The following is a 27629-nucleotide window of genomic DNA, read 5'->3' on the forward strand; positions in this document are numbered from 1 at the left end:
ATTTGAAAAATCAACCAAGAAATGTCATGGTCTGTTCCACAGTAGACAGCATCCTATAATGGATATCACATGCTCTGAAGTCACATGGACTGTGAACCTCAAGATGGGTGAGGGGATCTCTCAAACTGGAAAGCAAGGCACATTGGAATAAGATATTCTGACACAGATGTGGCTTTAGATTAGGCTTAGCTTCAAGAAAAAAAAAAACCTGGTTTTGAGACAAGGTCTCACATTGTATTCCTGGAACTATCTTTTTAAACCAAGATGGCCTCAAGCTCACAGAAATCCACTTGCCTCTGCCTCCCAAGTGCTGAGATGAAAGTTTTATACCACTAGACCCAGCTAGCTTTAAGAAAATTTTTGAAGGAAACAAAGTTCAGCTGAGACAACAGCTAGTAAAGATAATAATATTAGTAGCAGCAACAATAATAAATAGCTACTTTAAAAATAATATTCCCCAGTATCTTTTCCCAGGGTTTTGCATATATTAAGTCATTGAAATTTCATACCAATATCAATAGACAGGCAGGTGCCACTATTATTCCTATTTCACAGGTGGAGAGTCCAAGGCATAGAAGCACAGTTAAATAACAGATTCAAAGGTCATAATGTTACTAGTGAATATGAACTGAGATTTCATCCCAAGATGTCTAACATCAGAGTCCCTGCTCAAACCTCTACCATTTGTCCACAGATAATACTTGCTTACTAATGTAGAGCACCTCTGACCTGGCTCTGAGCTAAAGATAATACACTAAAGATAATACACAAATTATCTCATATTTTAGGACATTGACTTTTTTAAGCCTACATATTTAAGCAATATCTCCTTTGACCCCGAAACAACATCATGAGGTAGTTGATGTTATGTCTATTTCACAGACAAAAGCGTTGTGAGAGAGCATGAAGATGCAGCTCCATGCTAGCACTCCCCCGAGCACATGTAAGAGGAGGATCCAGTCCCTGCACCACAAAAACAACACGGAAGCACAAAAACGTAACTTGGCACACATAGAAATATCACACTCTTTTTCAGTAATACAATGTATGCATGCAGTAGGGTTCTTCATGCAACACAGTTTCATGTGGCTTGGGGTTTTTGTTTTGCTTTTCACTGTTTTTCTTTTGGTGCTGGGGACTGAATCCAGGGCCTTTGCATTACAAGCAAGCCTCTACCACTGATCTGAATCTCCTGCTCTATTTAAATACAGTTTTGACTTAAAGACCAGGTTCTTGTAGTTTCCCAAAGCCTCCCTCTGTTCCAAAGTGTTAATGAGAGTAAAAAGGCCATTTCTTTTTCTGTTTTCTTTCTCAAGATTTTCTTTTTTTCCTTCTTATTACAACATTTCTCTGTTCCTTTTTCTCCCTCCAAATCCTCCTACTCCACTCTCCTTTAAATTCATGACCTCTTTTCCATTAATTGTTACTACGTGTATATATGTATATGCAGATACATATATATCCCTAAATAGAACCTGCTCAGTCAGTATAATGTTGCTTGTATGTATGTTTTCAGGGCTAATCTTTAGGCACCAGGCCATTTCTTTTCTTAAACTGATTTTAATGCAGCTTGCTGAGACCCTCTGTAATAGTCAGTAACTCACTTTTCCCACCCATTAATAAGGAAGCACACCCACAAAAAGCTTGGTCACCTGAAAAGAAGCTGTGTTCAAAAGCCATCATTTTGCATTTTTAAAAATTCTTTCCTGGGTTGGGGATTTAGCTCAGTGGTAGAGTGCTTGCCTAGCAAGTGCAAGGCCCTGGGTTCGATCCTCAGCTCAAAAAAACCAAAAACCAAAAAACCAAAAAACAAAAACAACAAAAAAATCTTTCCTTTTGGTTCTGTTTTCTTTCTTTCTTTTCTTTGTTGTTGTTTTTTTGAGAAAGAGTTTCATTTAGCCTAGCCTGGTCCCAAACTTAAATGTATAGCCAAGGGTGTCCTTGAACTACTGATCTTCCTGCTTCTACCACCTTAGTGTTGCAGATTATAGGTGTGTGCCACCATGCCCAGTTAATGATTTTGCTTTGTTTAGAATCAGGTTTTGTAAGACATGCACTAGCAATGCACCACTGGGGATCACTAGTCTCAACTCTGGTCTCTCTAAAGGGCCACCTCTGTTTATCTTTGTGGCTACTTGCCGTGAAAATTAATCACATACTTTACAGACATTTTTTAATTAACAGAACAGAAAATAGTAGCAAAATGAAAGGCAAGGCAGGTTAGCTTACTTCCACTTGAAGGGTTGCACATCCTTTCAGGAAGTCATTGATGTTGTTGATGCAGTCAGCCTCAGTTTGGGGTTCCAGACAGTACTAGAGAAAAAGTCAAATGTCACTTAGGGATTGCTAAGCCATGACAAACGATCATCCCCATTTGCAGATAACTAGATATGGTCAGCTTTTGAAGGCAGAGGGCAGCCCTGCTCTCCATCCAGGAAGAGAATAACCACTGAAGGAAGTGACGCAAATGTCTAAACGGTTGGTTTTCGTTTCAAATGGCTGTGAGCCGCTTCTGCTGAAAAAGATTTCCTTGCATCTTCAAGTCGGTTGTGAGAATAGCAAACTGGAGAGAATAAGACACACACACACACACACACACACACACACACACACACACACACCATTAGTTTAGTTCCTGCTTTCATTTGAGGACACATGCATTACCTCCCTCTACTCCCATGATAATTTGTTGTTATTATATTTATATTATATTTCACTATCTTATCACTGTTCCTCAAGAAATTATAAGTAAATACACTTGTTCAATAAAAAAGAACTGATTCCAAAAGGCAAAAGAAGCCTTCTTACAGTCACATTCCACAATGACTTTGAGAAAAGAACGGTAAGAACTCTACCTTTAACGCCACAAAATTGCCTACTACTGTTGTAATATGGGCTTCTAACCTCAAATATCTTGGATTTTTTTTTTGAGCAAGGTTTAGTTTCACTTTGAATGCTCATTGCATTCAATACATACACTTGGTTTCTCTTTGGTTTTTGTGAGTTTTATGTAACACTGACTTTTGTGAATAGACTTTTCTTCAACTGATTTTTTTTTCTTAAGAAAGGAACTCTGAATCAACTTTTAGGCAACTTCTCAAACACCAGAAAGATCTACTACAAATATTTCATTATGCCACAGACTCATGTACCCAAAGTTCAAAACATGTCCGAAGTGTACAGGGAAGTTTAAGATGCATCTCCATCCACAACACAGCGAACTCATGCATGATAAGCCTGTCCTCCCATCCCAGACTGCTAGTGCTGGAACAGGTTTTTAGTAGGGTAACATTTTGGTGCCAGTTACTGAAGGATATTTCATTTTCTGACTTTTTCAAAGTACAAGGGCAGTAAGAAAGAATGCCTAACTCTTAGAAAGATATTGAAGCAGGGAATCCCCATGACCGGGCAACAGAAAAAAAAAAATCTCAAGAAGGGAATTATTGCTGCTTCGTGGTGAAAGCAATCCCAAAGACACTGCGCAAACAACCTTACCTTCTCCACCGAACCAGGCAGAAGTCTGTTGATGAGTTTGCACAACACTACCCCATTTTTCAGCGAGGACTTCAAGAACTCCTCTGGATCACAGATGGTCTTTTTGGGAGACTCTAAAACTCCCAAAGATATAAGCCATGTCACAACGCGTTCTTCTGGATTCATGATTGAGGCTCGTACACTCTGAACAGCTCTCCGGGGCAGCTGCGAGGACTAAGCCACATCCGTGATTGCATCTGCTGCTGTCTTCCTTTTTATGAGCTCTCTTCTGGTGCTTGCAGGGCAAAGGTTTAAGGCAACTTCTCTTTAACAACAGTGGAACGCGGGATTTCTAAACCACAGAGATCATACTCAAAGATATGGAAAGGAATGATAAGGAATGGACAGACTCCTGGGATAACATCACTGGGGTTTTTTCAAAACCTGCAAAACACATTCATTAGGTTTTTTTTTTTTTTTTTTTAAGGGAGGAACACACACAACAGTGCAAGAAGCTGTAGGAAAGGAAGCGAAGAGGATGCTGGGGAGGCAGAAAGTAAGCAAGGGCTCGTGGAGCCTGGAGTGAGCCAGCACTTCAGAGAACCTTGGAAATGAGACATGCATGGGGCAGACTGGGAAAACGCTGTCGATACAGTGAAAAATCTGGCTTCTGTCAGGAGGAAGATGCCAACTGCCTCTTAGGTCAGATAGCTCTGAGCCTCATGGGGAGCTGTGCTGGTAAAACAGAACTCAAAGACTTAGGTGGGTTGAAAAAATTCCTCCCAGAAATGGCCGGATGTCCTCAGACAATCTCCCAGAGATTTTGTGTGTCACGATCATTCTTTCCTTACAAAACACGTGAAGTCACATGGTGAGAACTTGCCAAGCAAAGGAAGATTGTCCCTGCTGTCAGCCATCACTGCATATAAGCAGAAGCTGGAAGAATGGCATTTTACTTTGTAGCCAAAAAGCTATGTTTAGGGAAATAGGCTAAGGATAACATCTGCCGTCCTGTTTACTTGCATTCTTTAGCGATTCTTTTTCTGGACCGGGTTCCACTCCACAGTCCAGCTGCAGTCCCCTTAGCAAAGACTCAGACACAGTCAGAGAAAATGAGGGAAATATGCTTGGAGACAGAGCACTTGAGAACAAAAGAGCACTTGTCCTCTCTGTCTACACTACAGACTGAAAAATTCACTTTTCTCCATCAACAAACACTCTGCATTTAAAATGGTGACCTGAAAACAAACCTCAGTCGTGAATCTAGAAGAACTATTAAACTCTGCCTTACCATAAATTTCTCTGTACTATGAACAAGAGGGATCTTTTATTCTCAAACATTTTTTGCACCAGGTAAAATAGTCATACTAGAGAGAAACTTTAAGGCAAAATTTAATTACGTAGCTCTATGTTGGCAAATGCAAGGCATTTGCCACCAGTATCTCTCCTTACATATGGGAGGCATCCAGTTAATTATAGCTGTTTGCTGCTAAGTCTCACAATCCTTTTCTTGTCACCCTTCCTCCTGCTTTTGATGGTGACAGTGATTGGGATCGGTCCATGTAGTTGAGGCTGGCTTTGAACTCCTGATCCTTCTGCCTCCATCTCCCAAGTGCTGGGATTATAGCATGCAGCATTACACCCAGTTTATGATGTGCTTGGGGTTGATCCTAGGACTTTGTACGTGCTAGACAAACACTCTACCAACTGAGCTATATCCCCAGGCCAACTTAACTATTTTGACATTCTCAGGCTATTTGGTTACAATCTCACACAATCAGTGGTTCTCAACCTGTGAGTCACAACCCCTCTGGGGGTTGATCAACCCTTTCATAGGGGTCGAATGTTGTGAATTCTGAATAAGAGATATTTATGTTATAATTCATAACTGTAGCAACATTACAGTTATGATGTAGCAATGAAAATAATGTTATGGTTGGGGGTCACCACAACATGAAGAACTATATTAAAGGGTCGCAGCAGTAAGAAGGTGGAGAACCACTGCTCTAGATGAACTCTTTCTCTCAGTCTGAAAAGTGTGCATGTGCCCTTTCAACTCCTTCTTTCCTACCCTTTCTGTACATCACAGGCAAGTGCCCATCTGCTTTCAGTCCCTTTATGTTAGCTTGTATTTTTGAAGGATCTTGCATAAAGGGAATTATACAATATGGTAGTGTTACCGGTGGTCATAATCTGGACCAGGTGTTTCCAGGTTCTTGGTTTCTCAATCAAATAACTGAAATAAAGGCTCACATGTATTGTGAAATTAGTAAGGAAACTTTATTCAAAGTCAATCAATAGTACAGATCAAAAGAAACACACTATCAAGGTTGAGAGCAGCCAAAGGAAGGAAGATACTCAAGGGCACCTAATTGTCAGACATTAGAAAAATGTTTCTAAAGAGACTGACACATTTCCATTGTTTCAAGCAGGAATATGTGAAGCCTAAAGCAGGTGTGTGTGTGTGGGTGGGGGGGGTGTCTCCAGTTGCTGACATGTTGCTAGATACATTGTTAGCAAAGGGAGGTGCACATAGCCCAAGCCAAGTAGAGTCTCATTTTTCTAAGTCATTCCCTACGCTTACTGGCCTCAGTACTTGGCTCTGTGTAGTTTCTTAACACCAACATTTTGAGATTCATTGATGATGTTGGGTCTATCCGTAGTTCTATAATGAAGATTTTACCTCTGTGTTTTTAACTTGTTGTACTTATAAGTAAAATAAATATAGTCAATCCAAATTTTAATTGGATTTGATCCATGGCCAAATCTATGTAATAGAAATAAACAGAACCCATTTGTTGATAAATTTATTTCCTCAACTGACCTATTTAAACACAGTTTTGTATGTCATTTGGACAGCGTCACAATTGCTCAGGAGAATTTTACTCCACAGGCAAACAAAAGTTGGCAGTATTACTGAGGTATTTCTTACATTTTAGGATGACGAGCAAAGCCTGAGTCATTTCAGGAATATAGTTTAGCCCAAAATAGGCTTTTGTCCAGTGTCACCTGGATAGAGATATGCCTTGTTTTGATTTTTTTGTTTTGTTGAGACTTGGTTTCACTGTATAGCCCTAGTTAGCTTGGAACTCAGTAATGAAGACCAAGTGGGCTTCAAACTCATGGAACTCTTCCTGTTCTAGTCTCTTCATGGAGGACAAATGTGTCCCATCACTCCCAGCTTCCTACCTCAGTTTAGACATTTAGCTATAGCAAATTACTGTGATAAAGGAAAGGCTGAGAGTGCCACAAGCCAGCATCCACCAAGGTAAAAGAAACAGTTGTTAACATTGAGATTTCAAAGTTAGATTTGTTACAGGGTGGGCAAACTTCTACCTGAAGTGACTCACCATAGAGCCTAGGCTGGCTTGGGAAGCAGGTAAAGACAAGAAAGGAGCTGATGTGCTTGGAAATAAGGTGAGGGCAGATACGGAAGGACACAAGAACAAAGCAGGCTTCCCAGAAGGGCATGAGGACAAAAAACAAAAGTCTAGCATCACACCCTCTGCCTCACTGAATCGACCTGCTGAAAGGTTTGCCTATCTCCTCCCATCCTAATGAATACTCCAGAAGACCCCAGTTAGCTAGTTTTGTTCTGATGCTTCTGGTGACATCCTGCTTTACAAAAAAACATGTTCAAAGGAGTGGGACATGATGGTACATGCTTGTGATCCCAACACTCGGGAGGTAGAGGCAAGAAGATCAGGAACGCAGGGTCATTCTTGCCTGCATAGAATGTTTGAGGCCAGCATGGGTTATGTGAAACCCTTTACAAAAAAAAAAAAAGAAAGAAAAAGAAAAAAGAAAAGAAAAAAAGAAAGAAAGAAAGAAAGAAAGAAAAAAGATAAAACCCTTCAAAGGCTTTCCATTACCTGAAGCAGTGATTGACAAACAAGAATGTGCATGATGATAACCTCCTGGTTGCAAGAGAGAAAAAGAAATGAGGGTAGAATTTAAGCTGAAATAGGTAGCATTTTGTTAGAAATAAAAAGACTTAAGGAGACGAGGCATATGTGAGCATACATTAAAGCTGGCTGATGGAAAAACTGGGACCATTTTCTTTACTTTTATGCATTGGAAATATTTATCATTTTAACCACAAACTGTTGGGGCACTTGTTCAAAGATCTGGTGGAACTAGGCCCAGATATTCTAGTTCAGAAGACCTGCAGTAGAGTCCTCCATTTGCCTCAGATGCGGGCAGACCCAGGTTATACTTCTGAGCTTCTACTCCATGCCAGGCCCTGGCAATAGCTGCTTGGTTTCAATATCCACAGGAACAATCCAACACCATGTCTGCCAAGTTCCTCAGTTTGCAGACTCCCTCTGCCTGTGATTGATGTAGTACCTCTCAGGTTGCCTTTCTGCCTGCTCTCTCTGCAAAAGGAGCTGGGACTTTAAAATACTTTCTGCTTTGCTAGCTGGCACGGTGTTAAGGTTTATCACTGAGAGATGAAGGAGAAATAGCACAGAAAGAAGGGTTTTTACTTCCTGTTTCCTCACTCCACGGGCTGGGCCCCCAGCTTTCTTCACACTTGCCTTCTGCAGCTCTGGCTTCTCTGCTGCATGAAGGGGAGCAGTTTTCCTTGACTTTACCCTTGAGTGGTTCTGTAGCCAAGTGTCCCATGGTGAACAAGCAGCACAGAAGAGCGTATTTTCAGGAGGTTGTAGACCACATGTGTCCACCAAATTCCACTGACTCAGTGTAGTTCGAGATCTCTAACATAGGTCTCAGCTATGGGTTGAGAGGAGGTTATCACAGTCCTGGGCCATTGGATGTGGCACATTATGTTTAGCATACCTACTGATCTATATTAATCTGCTGGTTCTACATTCTTTCAGAGTTCCCTGTACTTCTTTTGTACACTATATGAATTTTACTTTGAGCAAATCCTTCAATACCCCAATTCTCTATTACTGTTAGCTTCTTAAATTTGTAACCTACATTAGCCTCAAAATTGCAAAGTGAATCAGCTTAATCTCAATAAGGGTGCAGAAACCTTACAGTAATTTGGAAAGTCTAAGTTTCACATATAAATTAGCAGCCAAAACCAGGCATGGTGGCACATGCCTTTAATCCCAGCACTTAGGAGGCAGAGGCAGGTGGATCTCAATGAGTTCAAGTCTACGTAGTAACTTTCAGGACAACCAAAGCTACATAGTGAGATCCTGTCTTAAAAAAAAAAAAAAAAGAAGATATGGCTGGGGAATTAGCTCAAATGGTAGAGCTCTCACTTAGCATGTGAGAGGTAGTGGGATCTATGCCCAAATTCTCCATTGTGCAATTTTATCAGCCAGGCGGTGGTGGCTCACACCTTTAGTCCCAGCACTCAGGAGGCAGAGGCAGATGGATCTCTCTGAGTTCGAGGCCAGCCTAGGCCACAGAGTGAGTTCCAGGAAAGGCACCAAAGTTACACAGAGAAACCCTGTCTCAGAAAAAAAAAAAAAAGAATGAGAAGCAGAGGGGCTGAGAAGATGGCTCAGTGGACAAAGTGTTTGCTATACAAGCATGAAGAGCAGAGTTCTCAGGACTGGGATTATAGGGGCTAGCCACCATACCTACCATTATTTGTTACTCTTTGAGATAAGATCTCATGTAGTCAGGCTGGGCTTGAATTCTACCTCCCAAGTCCTGGGATTGCAGTAGGTATGCACCACACCTGGCTGCTGATTCTTTGTATGTGTGGTATGCATACCTGTGCAGATATATGGGCAGATACATAGAGTTACACATAGACTTGTGGAGGCCAGAGTTTGACTTCAGATAGCAATCTCTATTGATCCCCACATTAATTGTTGAGACAAAGGACCTTACTGAACCTAGAGCCCCTTGTTTGACCAAACCAGCTAGCTAGAAACCCAGAATCTGTGTGTCTCCAATCTCCAGGAGCTAGGGTTACAGACTCTCCTAGTTTGGCTCTCTGCTGCTGTGCCATGACCAAAACCAAGTGGGGAGGAAAAGGTGTATTAAATAGTACAGGTTTGAGTCCATTTTAAAGGCAAGCCAGGGCAGAAACTCAAGGCAGGAACTGTAGCAAAGACCATAGAGGAACACAGCTTACTAGCTTGCTTCTAATGCATTGCTCAGTTTGCTTTCTCATACAGTCATTAATGCAGACAGTGCCCCAGCAGACAGGCCCACTGACCAATGTGATGGAGGCAATTTCTCAGTTGAGGGTCCCTCTTCCCAGGTGACTCTAGCTTGTGTCAAGTTGACACAAAGAAAGAAAGAAAGAAAGAAAAAACAAAAATGACAACAACAAAAGACCCAGCACCAGCTTTTATGTGGGTTCTGGGGATCTAGCTAAGGACATCATACTTAGAGAGCAAGCACTCTAGCCACTGAACCATCTCCTCCAGCTCTCTGGCTGCTTGCTCTTTATGCTAAACTTTTACTTTTCAAATTACTATAAGGTGTCTTCAACCTGATTGCATCTAAACAGATTTACTTCATTATCTTCAAAGAACACCTACTCTCCACTTAAGCAAACTAATTGCAAGGTTATTCCTTGTACCTTGTCATCACATAAAATATTCTGCTTCCTGGATCATGAATTGAAACACATTTTTTCTATCTCTCTCTCTACAATTCTCTGACCTTGTACAGACCTCCAGATAATTTCCCATAATGATTATATACATTTGAATTCCCACAAAGATGTTATGATTGCCTATTGACCACTTGATAGCTCAGATTTCTAAATTTTTACTTATGCCCATCCACAGGAACAAGGTTGGGGGGCAGAGGAGGGAAAGGATGAAGACAGAAAGAAATGAAAGCTTTGGTATGGTGGTACATGTCTAGAATCATAGTCCTTGAGAGCTGAGACAAGGTGAATGGATCATTTGAACTCAGGAGTTCAAGACCTGGGCAACATAATAATATTTCATCTCAAAATAAAATTAAAAAAAAAACTGAGCCAACAACAACATAAAAACAACTCATGGAGTGGGGTGAAAATATTTACATATTTGCAAATCATGTATCTATGATAAAGGACTTGTTAAAAAAAAAACCCCACAACTCAATAATGTGACAACTAAACGTAAGTAAATAGACATTTCTCCAAAGACAATACACACAGATCCAATAAGCACATGAAAAGATGTTCAACATCTTCAGCAACCAGAGAATTATAAGTCAAAACCACAACAGGATTCCACTTCACAAGCATTAGGATGGCTGTGATCAAAAAGGCAGACAAACTGGGCATGGTCGCATATGCCTTCAGTCCCAGTAATATGGAAGGAGAAACAGGAGTACCAGGAGTTAAAGGTCAGCCTCAGTTACACATTGAGTTCAATGCCAGCCTGGGCTACATAAAACTATTGGTGTATTTGCACATGTGTATGTGTACGTGTGTGTGTGTGTGTGTGTGTGTGTGTGTGTGTGTGTGTGTGTGTAATCCAGAAGACAGCTTCTAAGAGTTGATTCTCTCCTTTACCATTGGCTCAGACTTTGTACAGTAAATGTTCTTACCAGCTGAGCCATCTATCCAAGCCTTGATCATTTTTCTACATCTTGGAATATGTAAGACTGAACACAACTTTTTATGGTCACAAATTTGAGATACTGCCACAGAGTGCAGGAAGGAGGGAGAGGGAAATGAAGATGATGCCACCAGGAAAGTAGCCAATTAAAAATATCAGCCAGTACTGGTTACTCTCACAATCTGATAATAGTGCTATTACTAAAGACAACACTGATTTATGTCACTGAACATGAAAAAGTCAAGCTGGAACCTAAGTAGAAGCTTCACCCCTATTGACTAGCATTAATAGTACTGGAAGGTATTCTGCATGCTACCAGAACAGAAAGGTAATCATCAATACCACCCAGCTACAAATCCTGTAACCTACAATAGCAACCTGCCTGTAAAACATACTCCTGCAATATGGGAATAACTAACCACTTTAAAAAATTAGATTGAAGGCCCACTACATGAGATAGAACCCATACCTGACACTGCTGAAGTGACCAAGAACCTGAGACTAGATAGGCCATGGACCTAGGGGAAACCTAATACTATTATTCTGCTAATGGAATGTAGCAATGAAATGACTCCTAATGATATACTGCTATACTCATAGATCAGCACCTCACTCAACCCACATCAGAGAAGCTTCTTCTTGTAGTAGATGACAATTAACACCAAACCCCACAGCTGGACAATGTGTAAGACACTTTTGAGCACTCAGCCTGTCTTCCAAAAAAAAAAAAAAAAGAGCACTCAGGCTTTATCAAATCCCTCCCCTCAAGACTAAAGGATCTATGTGAAAGAGGAGCCATAAAGAGTGTAATAGCCAGAGGTGGTGAATGACTCCAAGGAAACAGCATCTTGTGGACACAACAAGGACTCATGTAGACAGTGACATCATGCACAAGTCCTGCACAAATTCAAACCAGAAAAAAGCCTAGCACTGAGAAGGGGAAGTAGACACAAAGTCCCACTCCCTAACTAAGAAGCTATTTGCAATGATACCTTCTGGGAAATGGAAAATCCGTTTTTCTAATGTAATGTCCCTGGGTATATGAATTACACTCCAGGGCAGGCCCCAGGCCATGAGGTTTTTTGTTTGTTTTCGTTTTTTTTTTTACTTTTATTTTCATTTTATTTTGTTTTGACATTTTTTGGTCTTAATAGTCTTTTTGTTTTCATTTTCGTGGTTTTATTTTTGAAAAGGGAGAGAGATAGGTAGAGGAGAGAGAGAGAGAGAGAGAGAGAGAAATTGGGTGGGTAGGTAGGTGAGGAGGTTCTGGGTGGTGTAAGGGTAGCGCGAAAATATAATCAAAATATATTGTATGAGCCAGGCGGTGGTGGTGCAGGCCTTTAATCCCAGCACTTGGGAGGCAGAGCCAGGCAGAGCTACCAATTGAGTTCCAGGAGAGGTGCAAAGCTACACAGAGAAACCCTGTCTCGAAAAACTATATATATATATATATATATATATATATATATATATATATATATAGTGTGTGTGTGTGTGTGTGTGTGTAAGAGAGAGAGAGAGAGAGAGAGAGAAAGAAATTTTAAAGACCATCCACATAATTACAGGATTACACCTGTAATCCCTGTACGTAGGAGGCTGAACTAGGGGTATCAACTCAATTCAGTTCATCTCAGCCTGGACTAAATAAGAAAAGGCTAGAGACCAGCCAGGGCTACATAAGGAAACACTATCTAAAAACAAAACCAACAAAACACAACCAGGTGTGGCAGCTGACACTTGTAACACCCCTGACCCCCAATCCCCTCCATCCCACACATAGATGGAACACCACAAGTTTGAGACTAAACTGTTTTACTTTGAGAATTCTAGGCTGGACTGAAAAATGAGCCTTTGTCTCAAAATATGGTTGGATTTATTAACATAAAATTATAATTTACAAAAGAAGCTTAGGCCTCATGTAAATTAAAAACTTGCTCCATAAAATCCAGGAAGAATGAAAAGTCACAGCCAGGAAGAAAATACCGCAAGTCACATATCTGATGGTGTCTTCATAACTAAAAATAATTTGTAAATTCTAACAACTCTTTGAACAGTGGGAGGGAAATTAATTCACCGGTTCATAGTGGCTCACTCTTATAATCCCAGCACTAAGGAGACCAAAGCAGGAAGATTGCCATGAGTTCAAGACCAACCTAAACTGCATAGTAAGTTCCAGACTAGACTGAGATACAGTAGTACTTGTCTCAGCCCCTCTACAACTGCAAGCCAACAGAAAATGGACAAAACATCTGAGCAGACATTTAATGAAATGGGATATTTATATATAAAATACATGCATGAGAAGATGCATAGCTTAATCACTGGAGAAATGACAACTAAATGTTTATCTGATACATGACACACAAGTAGATAGAATAAGAGCTAAAATAAAGGAACAGTGATGGATGCCACACAACACTGGTGAGAATACAGAAAAGCTGGGCTTGAATATGGCTGGTGGTCACAGAAGTGCTACAGCTGCATTGAAAAGTTTGCAGTTTCCTGGGGGAGAAACTAAACAAGCACTTACCATGTAATTACATTTGTGAGCATTTCCCCCAGAAATATAAATACAGCAACCTATACATGAATGTTCTTGCATCTTTATTTTGCACCATAAAGTAGAAATAATTTTATTCAAAATACTTTTTTATTTTATTTTATTTTTTTTTGAGACAAGAGTTTGCCATGAAGCCCAAGCTGGCCTGGACTCACTCTGTGACTCAGATGGCTTAGACTCTTGGAATTCCTCCCACCTGTGCTACTGGAGTGCTGAAATTATAAGCATGAGATACCACTCCTATGTGATTCAAATGTTCACCTATACTCAAATGTCTAAAACTGCTCTATATCCATAGTATAGAATACCACTTAAAATAAATAAAAATAAATTAATGATCGATACATACAACAACTTGCTTGGATGGAATACAAAGCATTATGCTGAACAAAAGTCAGTTTCAAAAAATTGCATACTGTAGGGTTTTATTTATTAATATTCTTTTTTTTTGAGACAGGGTCTCGTGTATCTAAGGCTTGCCTCAAATATGTAGCCCAGGTTGGCCTTGAGATCCTAGCCTTCTTGCCTGTACCTCCTAAGTGCTGAGAATATAGGTGTGTGTAATCTTCCAGTTAATATTCCTGAAATAATAGATGCTTAGAGCTATAACATATCTATAAAAATATTGGTGACTAGCCAGGTAGTGGTGGTGCACATCTTTAATCCCAGCACTTGGGAGGCAGAGGCAGGTGGATCTCCATTGGTTTGAGGCCAGCCTGGGCTACAGAGTGAGTTCCAGGACAGGCTCCAAAGCTACACAGAGAAACTCTGTCTCAAAAAAAAAAAAATGGTGACTAGAGAGATGGCTTGGCAGTTAAGAATGTTTGCTCCTCTTGCAGAGGACATGAGTTCAGTTCTAAGCACCCATGTCAGATGGTCAGGTAGCCAGGTGGGACCTGACACCTCTGGCCTTCATGAGAACCTGCACTCACATCTCTCTCTGTCTCTGTCACTCTCTCTCTGTCTCTGTCTGTCTGTCTGTCTGTCTGTCTCTCTCTCTCTCTCTCTCACACACACACACACACACACACTTAAAATAATAAAAAAATATTACTGCCTTCAAGGCTCAAGAAACACCCCAGAAGAGGGGGCAGTAAAAATGTTAGAGCTAGAGGAAAAGACAGAATATTGTGGGACCCTGTCTACTGGGCATAGCATGGTCACTGTACTCTTGAACTCACAGCAGCTAGGATTATCTGCATCAGATTGGCCCATCACAGAAGAGACAGGGACTCATGAGGCTCCACCCCTCCCTCAGGATACATAGGCACTTCACGGTTGCTAGGGGAGAGGGAGACATGGTCTTCAGTAATATGGCCACTGGTAAGGTGCCTTTGTTCCAGTGATGCTGCTTCATGAGTGCTCCTGTAAGTAATGCTAATAAAATTCACTGGGTCTGGGTCTCTCTGTCTCTCTGTCTCTCTTTCACACACACACACACACACACACACACACACACACACACACACACACGGAAGTAGAAGGGGGATAGTTGGGAGGAGAACGAGCAGCAGTGAGAGGAGGACAAGAAAAGGTATTGAGGGAGTGAGTATGATGAAAATACATTTATACATGGCCTCGTTTGCTTTATTGTTGCTGGAATAAAACACTGGCCAAAACCAAAATCATATTGGGGGGGAATTTGTTTATTTCAACTTATAGCTATAGTCCACCATGAAAGGAAGTTGGCACAAGACCTCAAGACAGAAACCAAGAGGCAGGAACTGAATCAGAGGCAATGGAAGAATGCTCTTATTGCCTTACATTGTGCTTCTGCTTTCCCATGGAGAAGAGAGTTCTCTTCTCTATGGTGTATTAATTAGTGAGGGTTCTCTAGAGGAACACAACCTATAGAATGAATATATGTTATGGGGGGGGTTAGTTAGGGATTCTGCTGGTTTAGTAAAGTGGCAGTTCTAGGTTCTCCACCAAGATCCACGACTTCACTAGCCCCAGGTAGTTGACTAGGTTTCCAGTACCAGGCATGGTTTCCCTCTTGTTGAGTAGGTCTTAAGTCTAAGTAGAGAGGTGTTGGTTCCTGACAGGTCACGCATGCCACTACTGTACCTTTGGGGTTATTGTTGCTGTTCATAGATATCATGGCTTGGTAAGATTGTGGGTTGCTTCCCTCCTTTGAAAGGTTGCATAGTGCCTTTTGTACCATGAAAGCTAGTTCTCAGGGAAGAGGCCTTCATTCTTTTTTTCTTTTTCTTTTTTTGGTTTTCTGAGACAGGGTTTCTCTGTATAGCTTTGCGCCTTTCCTGGAACTCATCTGTGGCCCAAATTGGCCTTGAACTCACAGAGATTCACCTGCCTCTGCCTCTGGAGTGCTGGGATTAAAGGCGTGCGCCACCACTGCCTGGCAGGAAGAGGCCTTCACATCTGTTACAGATCAGGGGATTCTGGGTCCTGTGTCTGAAGTGCATGGTGTCTTCAGCAATAGGGACTTACCTTCCACCTCTCCTCATGCCCACAGGTAAGCATAGTCCTCACCCCTCATCAAGGAAATTGTTCTTTGTAACAGAGACAATCACAGAAAATCACAGCCAACAAAATGTATAGATGTGGATCCCAGTCTCAACTGATACATTTACAATACAACTTGTGCACCTAAGGCTCAGAGATAATTGCAGAAGAGAGGATGGAAGGATTTTAAGAGCTAGAGGATTGCCAGGCGGTGGTGGCGCACACCTTTAATCCTAGCACTTGGGAGGCAGAGCCAGGCGGATCTCTGTGAGTTTGAGGCCAGCCTGGGCTACCAAGTGAGTTCCAGGAAAGGCACAAAGCTACACAGAGAAACCCTGTCTCGAAAAACCAAACCAAAAAAAAAAAAAAAAAAAAAAAAAAAAAAGAGCTAGAGGATCAAGGGGCTTGCTGTGAGATTGTGTTTCCTAGTAATGTAGAAGGTACACCCATAAAGTCTCACCAACATGACTGCCTAAACATGATTTGAAACAAGGACACCACCAATAGACATGCTAACATGAATGGGGGAAAGCCCATGAGGCCTCAGCCCTAAACAAAGACCTACAGACAGCTAAGGAATGCTGAGAGTGGGAGAGAAAGGCTTCCTCAGGGGAGAGCTAACCAATTGGTTATTCAATACCAGATGGTCAGTCCTGGAAACATACATACAAGTAACACACAGAATGAGCAGGTTGTATTTATGTATTTAGGAATATGTATGTATATATATATACTCATATATGTATGTAATAACAAATTACTGTAAAAAGAGATCATGAATTTGAAAGAGAGCACGGAGGGGTGTATAGGAGGGTTTGGAGGGGGAATGATGAAACTTTATTATACTCTGAAGAAAATAAAATAAATATTTTTAAATGGTCATTTATTGGAGTGGCTTACACAATATGATCTTTGTAGTTCAACTGTGACTGTGCACACTAGAGAGGTAGCAAATCCAGGAGTTTCTCAGTCCATGAGACTGGATGTCTCTACTGTCTCAATACAGCACCAGAGGCCTAGAAGACTCATGAAAAGGTGTTGATCTTCAGTCCACATTAAAAGTTTGAAGTAGCTGGTTCAAAAAACCAGCCAAGGGATCAGCAAGGTCTTCAGTCCACACTGACAGCCCAATGAAGCTGGTTCTGTGTCAGTTAAAGAATCATCATCAGCAGTAACAGGACTGATGAACTCATCAGCAAGAGTGAACACCAGCAAGCAAACTGCAAGACACTTTCCTTCTTCCATGTCCTTTTATGTGGGCTGCTCCCAGAAAGTGCTGACTGTAATGGTTAGCTCTTCTGGCTATGACCTTGAAGCATCGCCCCTAGGGAGGGAGCAGGAAACTGCTCTACCTGCCTATGACCTTGAAGTACATCCCACTGGGGCATGGCATCTTGGAACCCTTAAAAACTGAGATGTACAATGCTTGGTATGCTCTCTCTGTCTTGTGGTTTTTGGATGCTGAGACAGACCAGGCAAAAGAACAGCGTGGGCCATAGCTCGGCTTTCCAGGATCCTATGATAAATCTCCCGTGCTGTAGTAAGTTTTTATTCCATAATAAATTCCTTTCCATTTAAGTAGACTCTGTGGATTTCTTGCTTTAGCTGCCCACATTCATGGTGGATATTCCCACATCAATTAAGACAATCAAAATAATCTCCCATAGATATGACCACATGCCACCCCAATGTAGACAATGCCACAAAGATTCTCTTCCCAGGTGATTTTGGGTTGTATTGACAGTTAAAGCTAATAGTCACAAAAAATAACTTGGAAGAAACCATCATACCCATCTCCAATCAAACCATTCATTTTACCATTATGGCTAAGCAGGGTCTTGTGGTGAGTGCACATCACACATAGTTTGCTAACATAGTTCTCATATCAGAAATTGCTTCTTTCAACTTTCTATTCTGTAGATTGTGCCAGAACCAAGATGGCAACCAATACTTGGAAATGAAAGAAAAATGGAGGGCTTAAAACACTCATGTGCAAATCACCAAACTAGGGAGTTTCGTGGCCACCCTTCTGTTCCACACTATAAACAGCAGGTGATGGTGCAGCCTGCTCACAAAGAGCTAACATTGCATATGATGGAAATTTCATATATAGTGTGCTGAAAATTTTAGAAATGAATCCAGAAAAGCCTTTAAAAATATTTATTATGGGCAGGTATGGTGGCACACACCTCTAATCTCAGCATATGAGAGTCAGAGGCAGGTGGATCTCTGTGAGTTTAAGGCCAGTCTGGTCTACACAGTGAATTCCAGCTCAGCCATAACTATGTCTCTGTCTCAAATATTAAATCATTGTGTGTGTGTGTGTGTGTGTGTGTGTGTGTGTGTGTGTGTGTGTGTGTATGTACATGTGTTTTGTCCTTAGAGGCCATCAGATCCCCAGCAGCTGGAATTACAGGAAGTTGTGAACTACCCAGTATGGATCCTGAGAATCAAACTCAGGACCTCTGGAAGATCATCAAACATTCTTAACTTCTGAGCCATCTCTCTAGTCCTGAATAGAGAAAAGCTTTTTATCAAGGGTCCATGTGGAGCTCAACACGGTGGCTAATGCCAGTAATCCCAGCACTCAGGAGGCTGAGGCAGGAGGATTTTCACAAATATGAGGCCATCATCAGCTACACAGTAGGCTCCAGGTATTCTTAGGCTATAGCGTGATACCCTGTGTCAAAGAAAAAATTCCATATGGCTCATTGTCCTCAAAGGCATTGGTAAAGTACTGACTTTGTACAACTCATTGAAAAAGGTCACCTAAACGCAATCTTACTAGAAGTGGAAGCCAAGAGAACCATAAGACTATGAACCGCATTTATCATTTTTCTTTATTTTTATTTTTATTCTTTTGGCTTTTTGAAACAGGGGTTTTTGGTGTATCTCTGGCAATCCTGGAACTAACTCTGTAGCACGGCTGGCCTTGAACTCACAGATATCCGCCTGCCTCTGCCTTCAAGTGCTGGGATTAAAGGCCTGTGCCATAATGCCTGGCAGACCACATTTATTATCATCCACTGATCAGTGAAAAAATCCCAGCCAGTTTCTCCAGGCCAGATATGTCTGTGGAAAGCTATTAGAAAGAGAAATATCATGATCATTTGATCATTGGCACTACTGATGGCTTTGGCATCATTATACATCCACAAAGGAAGAAGCTTAAGCAAGGCAGATATAGCAGCCATTTACTTGAAATTCCCCTTTTTTTCAATATTTTTGATTGGTCCCATTTGCACTTAAGTATCATATACTATTTTGCACAGCTAACTATTTGAAAGTATAATGTAGAATACTATTTTTTCAAGACAAGGTATTTCTATGTAGCCCTAGTTGGCCTGGGTACTTACTGGCTTGCAAGGATCCTGCTACCTCAGTTTCAACTGCTGTGATTATGAGCATCTGCCATCTCACCTGGCCTTACAATACTATTTTTTAAAATTATCCATTGAGGAGAAGGCATGTAGCCCTGGAATAGAGTGATTGACTAGCATATACAAAGTCCTGGGTTATTCAACCTCATAGATAAGGTAGGTAGATAGGAAGGTAGGTAGGTAGGTATTTAGATAGATAGATAGATAGATAGATAGATAGATAGATAGATAGATAGATAGATATTTTATGTAGGGTTGGTTTGCATTGTAAAATAATCATCAAATCAAATCTTTACCTTCTAAAAAGAGTAATACAAAGCATGTCTTAACATAGAAAAATATCGAAAACAATAGTAAAGTTTAAAAGCGTTTTCAAAGCCAAGCATGGTGACTCATTCCTGCAATCCTAGCACTTGGGTTGTGAGTTTAATGCTGGCCTAGCCTACTTAATGAGTTCTAGGCCAGCCAGGACTACTAGGATGACCTTGCCTCCAAAAACAGCAGAGGCATGGTGGTTAATATCTATACCCAGCAGCACTTGGGAGACAGAGGCAAAAGAATTGCTACAAGTTTTGAACTGGCTGCACAGTGAGTCACAGGAGAGCCATGCTTACCTAGCAATATTTTGTCTCAAAAAGTGTCCCTAAAGTACAATTGCAATATAGCATATATGATGTGCTCCCCATTCTATATAAATATATATATGAAATATGCTTGTATATATAGCATGTGACATGTTCCCCTTTCAACAATGCACACACATACTAAAATATGCTTGTGAAAAAAGCATCTATTATTACTGAACACTCATTATTTAATTTCAAATATACAAAACTAAATTTATGTCTCATGCATACGACTAGTTTTTTTTTTTTTTCATTCACAAGCACTGGTCCTTTCACGGATGCCATTCTAAAACAATAGCAAATGTCATTAAGTATACATCATGTCTTTTATAGGACACAGGTGATTTTGTATGTATCTCTTTTAAATTAAAAACATTTAGCAGTGTGTATGTACAATGTGTGTAGTGGTAATGTCAAGTACATGCCAAAACACACCTGCAGAGGTCAGATGACAACTTACAGAACCAATTTCTCTTCAGCCCAGGGATGGAACTCAGGTCAGTCAGGCTTGGCAGCAAATGCCTGTATCCATTGAGCATTTTACCAGCCAATCTCTCTCTTTAAAAAAAAAGGGGGCGGGGATAGCATAGGCTATTCCAGAACTCTAGACCCTCCTGCCTCTACCAAGCTCTGGAATTACAGGAATAAGCCTGCACAACTGGCTTTATCATTACTTTTATATATCATCAGATAACCACTTTAATTCCTATCCAGCTGAGGCTCCACCATCCACTATTATAATTATTTCTTCACAAATTCCTTCACATTTACCTGTTGTGAGAAACAATGAGCCTCATTTCACAATAGGAGTGCCAGAGACTCAGAATAGCAAAAGTGGGAGTTTATGGCTTTGCAAGACAGCCATCAGCCTAGAATGATAGGCAGTATGGTAACTGAGCACAGAGAACAATTTATGAATGCTAAGGCTAGACTCTTCTCCCCTTTCCTCTTACTGAATAATCAGGAGGGTAAAAACTTAAACACCATCTAGGTGTTATCCTTCTCTCTATTGCTTGCATTGATCTGTTTCTCAATAAGACCATGCATGTTTCACCTGTGTGTGCATGGATTCATCTGCATGTTTTACACTGTGTTTATGTTAAAACTTTTCAGGCTCATGGCATTGCAGGCAAGCTTAGCTGTTAGGAATTTTTCTAAACTTCTCGCTTGGGTGGGAGAGTGGCATCCCATGGTCTTGAGGATGGGGCTACCTAGGAGTCATCTAGTGCTTTTTGTTTATCTATATTTGGAACTGGACTGGCTGTGGGCACTTGAAAATGAACTATCAAGTTTTATTTCTTACATCTTTCAAGAACCCAACCCTAGATAACTCAACTTTTCACTGGCCTGGCTTTAACTGGGTTGTTAGCACTGCCCAAGAATCTTCATACACTTCTTCACTTGATGGCTCAGAAACAACAGAAATTTCCCACAGCCCTAGAGGCTGGGAATTCCAATACCAAGTTGTCAATGTTTGGTTTGCAGCGGCAGCCCACTCACTGGGTCATGGGTGGTGTCTTTTGCTGCCATTATATGGTAGAAGGAGCCAGGGGCCTCTTGAGTCTCTTTCATTCAGGCACTAACCCCATTCAAGAGGGATCCACCTTCAAACTTTAGGAGAGCTCTTCTTTATTTTTACATTATTTCTTTCTTTGTTTCTTTTCAGGCAGGGTATCCCTAGGGATTCACAGCTGGAACTTACTTCGTAGACCAGGCTGGCTTTACATACTTAGCAGTCCTCCCGCCTCTGCCTCCCAAACCACACCTGGCTCAGGGATGATTTTAATTTATGGTATTTGAAAAAAACACAGCACCCAGCTATCAGAAGACTGTTTAAAACATTTCTCTCTCATCAAATCTGAAATTCCCTGCCTATTTTCCTCACTTAGTTGAAGGTCTTGCTTCATATTTAACCGATGAAGTGGTAATTCATGTCTCCGATCAAGCAGCCTACACGCACCTGCAGCTATATGTGCTCTACCCTCCCTGCCTCCCTCCCAATAGAGTAGGCTACCTAGTGTCCCTCACTAATCTGGATCTTAAACACTTGAGTACTTTTGTCCAGCAGTTAAGTCCATGTCATCTCCCATACCTCTATGTTACCTTGCTGAGGCTGTCAGGACAAGATAGCATGGACTGGGTGGCCTAAACTAGCAAAGTTTATTTCCTCCCAGTTGAATGTTAGACAGACAGCTATCATGTGGCTGTCAGTCAGGGAGTGGAGGAGGGGACTCATAGGCCCCATGAAGAGCTACTGGTAGCCTGGTGGAAGGAAAGACACTTTCTTTAGTAGTGTAGCTACTGGTAAGTTTCCCATGCTCCAGTCAATAATTCCCCACCCATGATCCTGTAAACAATCATAATTAAACTCATTGACAACAAAATAGAGTAGATTTCGTTGGTGGACTAGGAGTGGGTGGGGATGGGAACAGGAGGGATCAGGTGTGAGAGAGATGGAGGGAGAATGTATATACATGAGAGGTGTAATATGAGAAGTAACATAGGAGAGGAGACTAAATAAAAAAACTTAACCTCATTATGAAAAATAAAATCAAAATCAATTATGCTGCTATGAAAAAAAGAACCAACAAAACATGTTACTAGAGACCTGGGGATACAGCGCAGTTGGCAGAAAGCTTACCTGGCAGGCACTAGGTTCAATTCCCAGTACTGCATAAGCCAGGTCTGGTGGTACACACTTGTCGTTACAGCACTTGGGGTAGAAGCAGAAGGATCAGAAGTTCAGGTCATCCTTAACAACATAAAGAAGTTGGTGGCCAGCCTGGACTGAGACCCTTCCTCAAACAACAATGTGTGTTCACCCGATCATCACTTTGTGCATCCAAGTGTTGTCTACATGTCCTCTTATAAACACATCAGTCATGTTGGATTAGGGCCCACTATGAAGATTTCATTTTAAGTTAATCATCTCTTTAAAGATGCTATTGCAAAATCAGGCATAGTAATGTATGCCTGTAACCCAGCACTTGGGAGATAGAAGTATAAGGATTCCCACAGGTTCAAGGCTGGCCAGCCAGGACTACACAGTGAGATCCTTTCTCCAAACAGCACAATATACTGTGACACAAAATAGAACAAAACATTAGCCCTATCTCCAAATATGATTGCATTATGACATTATGAGGCTCTAGGGATTCGATATCCATATGGAGCTCAGGATAGGCTTGGACTCTTGGTAGTCCTCCTGCCTTAGCCTCTTGCATTCTGAGAACACAAGCACAAATCACTATACATGGCCAACATATAAATTTTAAGGTGAGAGAATTGATCCTCATGTAGCAAACTCCATGTTACCCAATGATCAATTATGGGTCCCCTTACCAGACTTCTCAGAATTTGTACAATGTTCAATTACTACCCTTTGGAAACCCATGTCACAACAAAAGCATGTCCACTGTTCAAAATCCTAACAGCTAAGGGAGTAAGCTTTATACAACTATTTCAAAGGTTTATTATTTTTAAGTGTGTGCCTGTGGGGGGGAACCAGAGTGCAAGAGCCTTCAGAGGGCTGAGGTTACAGCCCTGTGAACTGACCAGCATGGGTGCTAGGAACAAATCCTGACACTCTTTGAGAGCACTGTGCTCCTAACCACTCAGCCAATTATAGACATCTTAATCATTCCATTTTTAAAAAACATTTATTGATTCTTTGTGGCTTTCACATCATGTATTCTGATCCCACTTATCTCCTTGTCCTCTCACATCCGCCCTCCACTCTTGCAACCAGCCCATCAAAACCAAATTTAAAAGAAAAATCTTGTCATGGAGGCTGTAGTGTGGCCCACTGTGTAACACAAATTTTTATATTTTTATAGTTCAAGGACTTGGTTTCAAAGCTGAGGATTTTGTTATTTTAAATCCAGTCTTTAAAAAGTAATCAAAATAGTATTGCTATAAATTTATTAAACTGGGAACTTAAAAAAAATAAAATTAAAGATATATGTTATACTAGTCTCTCCCTCCCATCCCACATGAAAAATAAGACAGTTGGAAACCATCAATAGGAAATATCTTATTTCATGTTTATTGGTAAATAATTGCCAATAATAGACTTCTCTGAAGACTAGATCACAGAAGTGCTTTGAAATTGTCTTAATGGTATTTTTGCACAATTGAAAATGTTAATCTTTTGTGGATGAAATATTAGCAAGTTCTAAGTTCTTCCTTTCAGGTTCACACAATACAAGTTTAACATATCTACTATGGAAACTGTCAAATATTTGAGGATTATTATCTTCAATTCCGGAGGTGGGCTTGAGTTTAGACTAGTGATTTGAACATGCTACAGTCAACTGACACTCCCCCGCATCCCATTCCTGTTTCCTCAGTTTCCTGAGAAGCATTTGGAGAGTCTCAACACCCAGTTTGCGAAGTCATGACCACTGAAAATCCGAGTCATCCAGTCACATGTGCTCCTGTAAGCACTAAATAATGTTAGACATTAATCAGCAAAAATTGAGTAATAGTGTTCAAGAAAAATTTATTAATGGTGCTAAATGAATTATACTGCCTGAAAATTGACGCTTACCAGCTAGGGATACAGTTCAGTTGGTTACTTGCCTAGCTTTCAAGAAGCCTTTTGTTCAATCCCTGGCACCATGTAAAGCAATTATTTTTACTTGAGAAAGAGACAGGACTTGTTTCTTTGGTTTTCAAAAAGGAATCATATAGCCTCATAGAGGCTCTTCTGGAAACATCTTTCATTATGCTTCTGTTACTTCAGTTCCTTCTGACCTCATTAGTTGCCATGAGTCTCTTCTGCTGGTTGCTCTTCTTCCTGATTTGGGGACAGAGTGGCCCAGGGCTCAAGCCTTGGGCATCTTCTTTCTTTTAGCTATATTCATTTCCGGGGTGATCTCATAGTTGTAAATGGCTAGGCCTGACCTGTGCCTTGAACTTGAGATTCATATTTCAACTGCCTACTCACCATCCCCACTTGAGTGATCTAATCTCAAAGTCAGCGTGACTCAGACTTCGTGCCTCAATGCATGAGGCCTGTTTTTCCTAAGGAACTAAGAGGGAGGGGATTAAATGGACTGTTTGCGTCAGTTCTGAAAGGAAGGTCGGAAAGTCTTGGAGTCAGACTTCACTTCCTCTTATATACCCCAAGTTTAGGCAATTAGCAATGCTGTCCACTTTCTACAAATTCAGAAGCCATCCCTCTACAACTCTCTACTTCTGTCAAGCTGCTCTGAGCTGGTTAGCTTCCCACCTGGATCACAGCTAATAGCATAAATACCCCCGAAGTCCTGCTACCTCTCTTCTTTCCCTATTGTACTGTAGAGGACAACAAATTGTGTTGACATGATCATCTTTATGTGCATGCAAGTGTCAGACAGTACTCTCTGCCTACAGGTCTTCTTATAAACACATAGGGAGGCTGAGCAGTGGTGGCACATGCCTTTAACCCCAGCACTTGGGAGGCAGAGGCAGGGGGATCTCTGTGAGTTCAAGGCCAGCCTGGCTTACAGAGTGAGATCCAGGACAGTCACCAAAACTACACAGAGAAACCCTGTCTCAGAAAAAAAAAAAAAAGAAAAGAAAAGAAAAGAAAAGGAGAGGAAAGGAAAGAAAAACAACAACAACAACAACAAACACATAGGGAGACAGGATAACATTTAAAAATCTTGTGTGTGTGTGGGGGGGTAGGGGTTGGAGATTTAGCTCAGCGGTAGAGCACTTGCCTAGCAAGCGCAAGGCCCTGGGTTCTATCCTCAGCTCCAAAAAACAAACAAACAAACAAACAAACAAACAAACAAACAAAAATCGTGTGTGTGGGTACTCACATGTGGATTTGTGCACATGAGTGCAGGTGTCTGGAGAGACCAGAGGTATCGGATCCTCTAGAGCTAGAGTTATAGGTAGTTTTGAGCTAACTGATGTCGGTGATGAGAACCAATTCAGGTCCTCTGCAAGAACAGAAAGTGGTCTTAACCTTAACCATCTCTGCATCTCCAGAATATTAGTTTAGACAAGATTTCTGGCAGCTCTTGAACTCCTGTTCCTTCTGCCTCCATCTCCCAAGTGTAGTTATAAGTAAGGACTACCATGCCCCATTGTATTTGATGCTGGCCATACAACATAATGTTTGATACATGCTAAGATGGCACTCTACCAACAGTACTACATTCCCAACCATCACAATAATTTTTAAAACACAAATGAACTGTATACGGTAACTCATTCCTGTCACCCCAGAAGAAGGGCCAGGAGTTCAAGATCATCCTCAATTATATATCAAGTCTGAGGCCAGCCTAGGATACATGAGACCTTATCTCAATAACCAACAGAAAGAAGAGAACTTATCTTTTTCTTGTGTTCTTACTCTTTCAATGGGGTTTTCATCAAGTTTGGGATAGAATTCAAAGGGCTTACCATGGATGATTAGGCCTGCATGATCTGGCCTCTGCCTATTTTATATTTCCTACTAAACATCTTGCTTGGCCTGCTCCTGCTCCCATGGATTCTTTTTACAACAAATCAGTCTAAACCTGAGGGCCTTTGCATTTGCCTTTATCTTAGCTACTAAAATATCCCTCCTTTGGCCAAGGGTAGTAGTGGAAAACTATAATCCCAGTAACTAGAAGGCTGAGGCATGAAGATCTCAAATTTGAAGCTACACTGGGCTACGTGTATGTCAAAAGATAAAACAAGGACTCCATGCCCACCTCCCCCCATCACACTGGGATTTTGTCTGACTTGCGTTTACACAGGCAGGTCTTGTGCATGACATTATAACTATTGTGGGTTCATATGTACAACTGACCTTTTGTTTTCCACATGGGGAGAGGGACAGCCAGTTTCTTTCCAGGGTGTGATCCCTGGTACTTTGACCACATTCCAGGGAGTGGCTCCATACCCAAGATTATTTGGGCTGCACAAACTGTTACAAAACCAAAGGACCAGAAGTGAGTAGGGAGGTATGAGTAGACCTAGGGGGAGTTGGGAGAAAAGGTACAAAATTCTCAAACAATTAGTAGAATCCCTTTTAAACTACAAGGGCTAGAGCTAGAGCTCAATCGGTAAAGTACTTGCTTAGAGATGCAAAGCCCTGGATTCAATCTGCAGTATTGCAGAGACCGGGCATGGTGTGACTCCAGCTCCTGGGAGTCTAAAGCACGAGGATCAGAAGTTTAAGGTCATTATCAATCACATTTTAAGTTCTAGTCCAGCCTAGGCTATGTGAGCCCCTATCTCAGAACAAACAAACAAAAAACCTTCCAGTAAAAGATTGAAAAAAAAAAAAAAAGACTATTGAAAACCCAGTGTCACTTTCTTTTTACCTTTCCATTTTATCAAAGCATTGATCACTTACTCAGCATATTGCATGTTTGATAGTAACACCTACCACAAACTAAGTTTCATGATGTCGGCAACTTTTTGTTTACTGCTACATGGTATACTTGGTATAAGAAAAAAATGTTCAGCATATAGAAGACACACAACAAATGATTATTGAATGAATGAATACCTAAATAGAAGTCAGGCATGGGGGCACAAATCTCTAATTCCAGGAGGATCACAAAGTCAAGGCCAGTCTGAACTACAGAGTTCCAAACTCTGCCTGGAAACAGAAACAACACAACTTGTAGCCAACTGAGGATGTGGCTCG

The 27629-nt window shown here is 41.1% G+C and overlaps 1 protein-coding gene across 1 annotated transcript in view; it reads right to left on the reverse strand.

Moving 5' to 3' along the window:
• Positions 1-5317, reverse strand: part of Arhgef6 (Rac/Cdc42 guanine nucleotide exchange factor 6) — a 122171-nt gene extending 116854 nt beyond the window's left edge. The window contains exons 1-2 of the mRNA XM_036174612.1: positions 3496-5317; positions 2230-2313 (exon numbers count right to left, since the gene is read on the reverse strand). Of these exons, the coding sequence (XP_036030505.1) occupies positions 2230-2313; positions 3496-3660 (249 nt within the window). The 5' untranslated portion in view covers positions 3661-5317. The remainder of the gene's footprint in view (positions 1-2229; positions 2314-3495) is intronic.
• Between the last annotated feature and the right edge of the window lie 22312 nt (positions 5318-27629).

Source organism: Onychomys torridus, chromosome X (assembly GCF_903995425.1).
Source record: "Onychomys torridus chromosome X, mOncTor1.1, whole genome shotgun sequence".
NCBI classification, from domain to species: domain Eukaryota; kingdom Metazoa; phylum Chordata; class Mammalia; order Rodentia; family Cricetidae; genus Onychomys; species Onychomys torridus.